Source organism: Tachysurus vachellii, chromosome 19, assembly GCF_030014155.1.
Source record: "Tachysurus vachellii isolate PV-2020 chromosome 19, HZAU_Pvac_v1, whole genome shotgun sequence".
NCBI lineage: Eukaryota > Metazoa > Chordata > Actinopteri > Siluriformes > Bagridae > Tachysurus > Tachysurus vachellii.
The window spans coordinates 4,526,487-4,535,000 of record NC_083478.1 but is presented as its reverse complement, the minus strand read 5'-3'; the positions used below and the strand labels follow the sequence as shown (position 1 = coordinate 4,535,000).

Here is an 8,514-nt window from a genome sequence, read left to right as displayed (position 1 = left end):
TCTTATGTCCTGCACTGTCTTTTGTCCTGCACTGGCTTTTTGTCTTATGTCCTGCACTGTCTTTCTGTCTACTTGTCTTTTGTCCAGCACTGTCTTGTTTGTCTTATGTCCTGCACTGTCTTTTTGTCTTCCTGTCTTTTGTCCTGCACTGTCTTTTGTCCTGCACTGTCTTTTGTCCTGCACTGTCTTTTTGTCTTGTCCCGCACTGTCTTTTGTCCTGCACTGGCTTTTTGTCTTATGTCCTGCACTGTCTTTTGTCCTGCACTGGCTTTTTGTCTTATGTCCTGCACTGTCTTTCTGTCTACTTGTCTTTTGTCCAGCACTGTCTTGTTTGTCTTATGTCCTGCACTGTCTTTTGTCCTGCACTGTCTTTTTGTCTTATGTCCTGCACTGTCTACTTGTCTTTTGTCCAGCACTGTCTTGTTTGTCTTGTTCTACACTGTCTTTTGTCCTGCACTGTCTTTTGTCCAGCACTGTCTTTCTGTCTTGTCCTGCACTGTGTACACCAGGTCACACAGTTGCACTTTATGTACCTAGGACTAACTTACTAAGTCCTTATCTCTGTCTTTGTGTTATGTAGCACCAGGTCCTGTATAAACACTGTCTCATGTCACTGTGTACTGTAACAGCTATATATGGTTTAAATGACAATAAAAGCTTCTTGACCTGACTCTTGACTTATATATATATATATATATATATATATACACACTAAACAACCATATATTCTGTATTTATATTTAATACTCATAGGTCTATATTGTATCACATCTGCTTTGTCTTGTATAGTCTGTATTATCTTGTCTTGTATAGTACAGTGTTATTTATGTCTGTACTTTTGAGAGTCACAAAAGCTGGACCCAAATTCCTAAAGTGTAAACACACTTGGCCAATAAACCTGATTCTGATTCTGATTCTGAGATATTTATACACACACACATATATATATAAAGATATGATAACATGAATGTCGATTGTATTGTGTGTGTGTGTGTGTGTGTGTGTGTATGTACCCCTGAGTTGCCAGTCTGCGTTGTGCTACGGTCCCGCTGGTCCACTCCATTATGAGATACTGTGCGGGCAAAGCGCACAGGAGCAGCGCGAGCTGAAGCAGCATCGGTCCCGTCACCTGCGGCATCACGTGACCTGTCGTTTCAACGCAAACAAAACACGTGTCAAACGCAGCTGTTCGCAAACGAGCTAAAACACAATCTGAGACTCGGGCGTGAGGTTTAATCTCAACACTATAAACCACAGACAGATAAATAAACGGACGGGTAGCAGAACCGAACACATTAGATTGTTCCGTGTAGTAAAGAATCAGAACTAGACGTAATGCACGCGTGATTCGTACCACAAAAGTTGCCCAACACCTCTGCGCTTTCAAACAAACAATCGTTAATATTTGCATAGAGAAGTTTCGGTTTTGGCACCTGCCTTGGAGCGCCGAAGCGCACGGAGACGCGCGGCCAATAGCCGAGGCCCACGCGGGGAGGAGGAAGGTTTACGCGTGCGACTCGCGCTCCGCCACGTCAGGACACGCGGATGTGTTTACATGCTTTTGCGATGACGGAGGTGCGCGGATAGAGAGCGCTGTTTAGCCAAGACAAGACCACAGACCTTCCAAAAATCACCATAAACTACTTTAATCACACCGACACACAAAACACCGAGGTGCCATCGGTGAAGTTTTGTGTTTAAACAGGTCTTATTCGGGCACTGCCTATGTGTAGCCTTTATCTATGAGGTACACTAGGGGTATAATTTAGTGATAGGATACAATCTGCAATTATCTAAAGACAATTCAGTGTAGTGGAGTAGAAAGCAGAAATCCTTTGAGTTTCCTTTGGAGTCCCACAGGGTTCAATTTTAGGGCCCTTCCGTTTCACGGTGTGCTAGCTGAAATAAAATCAGGAAATACAACACAGTACAAATGTACATTTCTATTTTTATCATCAGTGTGTGCGTGTTTGAGAGAGTGAGAGAGAGAGAGAGAGAGAGAGAGAGAGAGAGAGAGAGAGAGAGACACTTTATGGCTATCGTAAATTTGGCAAAGAGAGAGATACTGATACTTGGTACTAAAGCTCAGAAAAACAAAACTAAAAAATCTGAAGAAACACTCCTAGGTGTACTTAAAAAAAAGTGATTTATTTTTGGGAAAAAAGTTATCAAGGCTACATTCTATTATTGAAAATAAACATTGATGAAATTAGTTTCAAGCAAGAGTTTTTTTTTTATACACTTGGATATATTTTCAGAAAAGGAACAGGTGGATAGAGCAGGGTGTGGAAACATGAGTTTATTTCATTAAAATATCAGTATGTACTAATGACAGCACTACTCCCTACAGGTACATAGTTATTGAATCATGTATTTTTGCAGTTAATCTGATTTCTTCATATAAAAGTATACAAATGAATAATTATACAAATTGCCCTTAGCCGGGGCATTCTATACCCCCACCCCCCGAGTGTCTGGGACAGAGGACTGAGTGCATGTCTGGCCCTCTTCATCAACAGCTCACTCATTCGCATGGCATTAACAGCATCACATCACTTCCTGTGCAGGGGTCAGGTTGGTGATTGAGGGAGGGACTGATACGATAAGCTTTCATTTCAAAAACCGTGGATATAAAATCATCTTAATGACATGTATACTTACAGACGTTAAGAAAGAGTACACACACACACACACACACACACACAGGCCCAGGTGCATGGGCTTTGGTTCACTGAACCAAGCTTAAAGCTATGATCTAAATCCTGCCACAGCAGGAGCCAAACAGACCGCAACAGCTGAAAGTGTTAAAAAAGAAAGGATTAAAGACACAATTTCAGAGAAAATAAAACGGGTGACAAGTACAAACTATTTCAAACCTCATGAAGACTTTACGTTTATCACTGCTAGTAGGCATGTGCTGATATTTAATTTCTATTTCCATAACAGTGTCTAACCTTCTCTTATGTATCCTTACTGTTTAACCTCACGACTACAGAACACTACAGTATTTCATCCAAGTCAATTTAACACACTTTGATAGCGTTAAAACGTTTGTGAGCTAAGCTGGAAATTGATTTTTTTTTTTTTTCCAAAAACATTTAATTTTAAAAATCAAGAAAATTCAGCAACGGCTTTAAAGTGATCTGACAAAATTAGATAATTATAATATTAACACAAGCGTTTAAACGTACACACTGATACTAAAACATTTAGATATACAAAAAAAAAAATTTGTCATTTAAGAAAAAACAAAGAATTTTTTTAGTTGTGTGAATTACTAGTTACTTTTATTCTCGTTGATTAATATTCCTTTTTTTTTTTATGAACCAATAAAATAGGAGTAAGGTAGCACTGATACAACAGCACTGATCGTTTAAGGTCTTTAATTCCTCTTATGCCACAGCAATTTGTCAACAATTATATTAAAAAAAACTACTGAACAATATGTATTTTAAACATTTACAGTTAAATGATCCGGTTACAAAATAACCTGTTTGCTAAAGAATTACTCCAGCGTTGCTTTACTGATAAATACCAAAATTAATGATAGAAATAAAAAATAAGAATAATTACAATTACGTAATTAACCAAATTCGATACCATAATTTAAGAGTTACGTTTACATGTTGTACTAATTTAAAACAGATCAGTTTTAATTGAAAATTTGCATACAAGGATAATGAAAAAGTGGATATTTAGAAAAATATTTATTAAAAACTCAAAGAGATGCCAATGATTTTCCATCAATCTATTTAAGTAAGATTGTATTATTAAAAAAGGTGACTAAGGCAGTGATCTTTAACTTGTAAAAAAAAAAACAGACACACACATATATATATATATATATATATATAAAGATCTGTCTTGTCAATTATTGTTGTCATTTTTGATTTTGAGATTTCTTCTTGTGTTTCCTTAAAGGGGTGCAGAAACTGATTAACTATACACTGATAAAATGCATAATATTTAATAAACTGGATTAATACCAAAAATGTACTAGTTTGCAAACTGCTGTTCTATAACAGAATAAAACACATTCAGACATGCTGTTACAGGAAAAGAATTAATGTTGCATCTCTTTGTTGTGTTCTTATTTATCAGCGCATGCCTATGCTTGTGTCAACAAATCAAAATCTAAGAAACAGTTCAAAGCACAGACAGAAGGACTGTTGGTGTTTCTCTGGCCTCTGTGTTATCTGCCTGAATGAACAGATGTGATGAGAACCCTGCGGTGCTCCTGACTGACTGTGCGCTTACACAATAAATCCTAGGCTCTGTCATAACGGGCAGGATTCACATCAGTGACGCTCCTCTACTCTAAAGTACAATATGAACCCCAAAGTGCAGTGCAGAACTGGTGAAATGGCAAAGAATAGAGCTCTCGAGATGTGCGTGTGTGTGTACGTTTGTCACAAGTGAGTCTTTTAAGTGCCACAGTGGGAAATTGGGTTATAATGGTGTGACTGTGAAATAACGTCACTACAAATACATGTCTACAGACTGCGTGAGCAAGAGGTCACCTCTGTTACAACACACACACGCACACGCGCACACACGCACACACACAGCTGTCGAAATTCAAATTTACTACTTAACTCAACTGCAAAGACATACATTTTTCAGTATTTTACGTTTAGTAGAAATAGCACAAGTCTATCAACAACTTTTTTTTTGGATGAATCGTCACTCGATGTTGGAATACAGTCATTTACGGTACGTCTTCCACCGGTAGCATCCGCTTACGATACAACGTTATTTGGGTGCATACCTGGACGGATGTATACCTGGAGGAACGTATAGCTGGACTCGGCATGTCTACTCCAAGCAGAGCACATCATCGACAGCCTCCATGGTCTCGTCCTCTGTGTTGAAAACGTATAAAAAGACTCGGAACAACGCAAACTGAAACATATGCACCTTTGAGCTCTAAATAAACTTGTAGTTCTTCCTTTCAATGGAAGAATAAGCTACAGTTGGCAGAACTGTTCAAGACAATCAGACCTTATCTAACAGGACCGGTGCTGGTTTTTAAGGAGATGGGAGCCGTACCCAAGTCACAAAAACATGCAACTTATTAAGTAAGCAGTTCATTTAAACAGATACATACTGGATTTACTCTCTGATCTTTGAGTGAATCTCAAATGGCATTCTGCATGACACTCTGTGCAGGATATAGGGTCTACAACAGCATAATGTCATACTAAATACGTATATGTGGAATAGAAAGCCATGTTCAAGAGGGTGAATAAATACATTTTGTTCAAGTGGGTAAATAAAGAATATATTGCTATGGTTTAAACATTCAATTTTATGATAAAATGCTCCAGCGGATTTTGCGTTTCATTGCTTATGCAATATGAACCGATAATGTAACACATCCTGCTAATGAATGTTTTTACTTTGTTGGTCATGTATTATTATTATTAGTAGTAGTAGCAGTAGTAGTATTCAAATGCACTGAATTAAATAAATGAATGTACTTTATTTTTTTAAACATTTCACCCAGTAGCTAGTTCTCCCCCTCACATGACAGAGATCAATCCTTCTTTATTTATCCACGAGATTGGGAGAGAAGGAAGTGAGTATTGCTATACAACCCACCAAAAATAGGGTCGTTTATAATTACCTGGACATTTGTTACCTCCTGATGATTTACCAGTGCACAGTATACTATTTACCGCTGCACCATACAGGAGCCCAAAACTATAGGAGCCCAATTTTTAAACGAATTCAGTCCTAACAATAACACATACACACACACACACACACACACACACACACGGTCAGAGGGAGACACAATGCTCACCAGTCTGTTCCTTCGCAACAGACCAATCTCCACAATTATGCATAAATCAACAATAGAAAAGCATTTATCATACACACACGCGTGCACGCACACACACACACATACACACACACACACACAATACTACACAGTGTGGAGTACAAAGAAATATCAATGTATTTAAATGATCAAAAGGCACAAGGTATTGCTAATCATATAAAACATGCTAAAACCAGTCATAAGTTCTCTTTTGACTTAGAGAGACAATTTAAAGACAATAAGAACAGTTTAAAAGGTCCATCTTTGCATAACCACCAAATATACTATTCCAAAACTCTGCGCACACACACACACAGTCATACACACTCACACACACTTACACTTTGAAAACACTCTGTGTTTAAAAGTGATTTCTGAAGGATGCTTGGGTTTGTTGCTATTAGCAACCACTACTGTGTAAAAACATGTTCATGTGCGTGTGTTATGCAGGAAAAAAAAAAGAATCTAGAAAGTTCGTCAGACTGAAGGATATCATATGATTTGCTGGATTTCAAACAGTGCACCTGGAAATGATGAAAAGGGATCGGTTTAACTGCAGGTGTGAAAAAATGATAAGTGTAACTGCATGTGTGAGTTTTTGTTTGTTTTTTTTTTGTCGGGGGTGGTGGTGGTGGTGCAGGAAGGACTCTAAGGCCAGAAGCCCTTCAGTACAGAGTCAGGATCAGATTCACATAAATTCAGTCTGATAGCAGCAGGAATGGTGTCACCCCAGTGCACTGTGGGGTAGATATAAGATAGCACAAAGAACCATGGCGTCGGTGCAGTTACCAGCCAATCAGGTTGGCTTTGGCCTTCTCTGTAAGTTTGCGAACTCTGCCTTTGCTCGATGTGCCAAAAGTGATAGAGGCGTCCTCGAACAGAAGCTGTCTCTGCTCTTCTTCAGAGTCTTCCTCATTGTAGAACGCTGTCCTACGGCCCTGGTTACGTGTTTTCATAGGCCCCTTACCGTTCCCATCCCCTCCAGACTCCACCCCTTCTGATACCTCCTTCGGGACAGGAGATGTGTTCTGTTCGCTGCCACGCCGGCCGCTCCTTCTAACAGTTGTGGGGGTTGGTGGGGCTTGTTCTGGTGTCCTCACTAACCGTGGTCTTCCACGACGCTTTGGTTGCTGTTGAAGTCCATCTCCTGAGTCTGCTAGGCTAGTATCGTGTGTGGTAGACGACGCGCCGGCCTCGTCACTTGTGGACTGGTCGGGTTCCTCCTCGACGGCGGAGTTCAGACGTAGAGCTTCCAGCTCTTTTTTACTTTTCCTGCCCCGCTTCCCCGGAGGGCGGAGCAATGGGGGTGGCTCAACAACCTCTGCTGTCCTTATCTGAGACTCCAGTCTGGGTCTGCCCCTTCCCCTTTTCACTACACCCAGTGAGGCTTGACTGCTATGGCCATTTAAATGAATGTTGTTGGGAGGAAGAGGAGGATGATCCACTGGACCTGATAGAAGAACACAGTGGAGAAATGAAGGAGCAGCAACGTCACGGATTATAACCTAGAGTCATGTCAGTTATCATCAACCCATAAGCTGTACCACACCCCACCATCTGGAACCAGCTTCACATGTACAAGGAAAAGTATCATAAGTCACAAACCTGGCGTGTGCTTAACAGGAGTTCGAAGTTTCCGCCTCGACTCCCTTCCTCCGCTGTCCGTGTTGTTGGAACTCTCTGTTTCCTTGGAGATGCTGGGGGGAGTGTGAGAGTTCTGAGCTCGAGCCGTCCTCGATGTGGCCTCGGGTCCTTTGCTCTGGGTGGGGACAGGGGGCGGAGCTGTCTGCGTCGGAGGCGGGTCTGTGGAATGAGTGCCAAAACGAGCGGAGCTACGAGTGCGTCCAGAGGTGACGGTTTGTTCTGCTTTGCCGTTGACATGCGGAAGCGTTTGTCTTAAGGACGCGGTGCGGGAATTACTAGCTGGTGTGGGTGGAGCTGCTGCATCAGAGCGGAGAGGGGCCCGAGACGAGACACGCCTCTTCCTCTCAGGGCTGATGGGAAAGGAAACAGATTTGAGCATTACCTAGGTGAATTAACATGGAATAACCAGCATGGGGAAAATCTGATTTTTTATTGTTTCATCAACCTAAAAAAAAAAACAGGTTTTCAAACTGGACTGTAGACTAATATATTATATCGTCGCTGTCAGGCGGAATCCTCGTATCTCCTCGTTATTTATCAGGAAATTAAAAAAACGGTGTACCTTATCTGCAGTGCACAGGGTTTAGTCCGCGTTACAGTGGATTGTCTTGCGCTAAATTCCTGTCCTCAGACGAGCACCAGAACTAGCGGGGGTCAAGATTTTTTTTTCTTTGAGCCCAGTGTTTTGAAGACATTTACCTCAGAAGACGTGTTGATTCGTTGCGACTCTTCTTGAGGAGAAATATGCCGTGAAGCTCTCACGCTGAGTGAGGAAGAGGTGGACAGTCGAAGTGTCCAATGGAGTTATGAGATTTGCGCTCAAGCTATTTTCAAGACTTTAGATTGGTTAATAACTTGTAAAAATAACAGACCCACGTGGGGACTGACCAATAGCATCGATATGTGAAAAAATATGAATTTGACCAAATTTGGACATACGAGGTTTCCGCCCGACAGCGACGATATATTAAAATAAAAATATTAAATCTATCTTATCATACGAGTTTTTTTTACTGCTACACACATTAGGACCAAGTGGATATACT

The 8,514-nt window shown here is 40.7% G+C and overlaps 2 protein-coding genes across 5 annotated transcripts in view; both read right to left on the bottom strand.

Annotated features, from left to right (window-relative positions):
* The window catches only part of si:dkey-261l7.2 (uncharacterized protein LOC569751 homolog), a 9,450-nt gene extending 7,906 nt beyond the window's left edge, over window positions 1-1,544 (bottom strand). Inside the window, exons 1-2 of one of the 3 annotated variants that reach the window (XM_060894429.1) lie at window positions 1,438-1,544; window positions 1,014-1,146 (exon numbers count right to left, since the gene is read on the bottom strand). In XM_060894429.1, the coding sequence (XP_060750412.1) occupies window positions 1,014-1,138 (125 nt within the window). In that variant the 5' untranslated portion in view covers window positions 1,139-1,146; window positions 1,438-1,544. The other 2 variants (XM_060894428.1, XM_060894430.1) reach the window with 2 other exon arrangements.
* A 4,395-nt stretch (window positions 1,545-5,939) lies between these two features.
* The window catches only part of phip (pleckstrin homology domain interacting protein), a 48,755-nt gene continuing 46,180 nt past the window's right edge, over window positions 5,940-8,514 (bottom strand). For both annotated transcript variants that reach the window (XM_060894533.1, XM_060894534.1), the window contains exons 38-39: window positions 7,430-7,818; window positions 5,940-7,274 (exon numbers count right to left, since the gene is read on the bottom strand). In XM_060894533.1, the coding sequence (XP_060750516.1) occupies window positions 6,610-7,274; window positions 7,430-7,818 (1,054 nt within the window). In that variant the 3' untranslated portion in view covers window positions 5,940-6,609. The remainder of the gene's footprint in view (window positions 7,275-7,429; window positions 7,819-8,514) is intronic.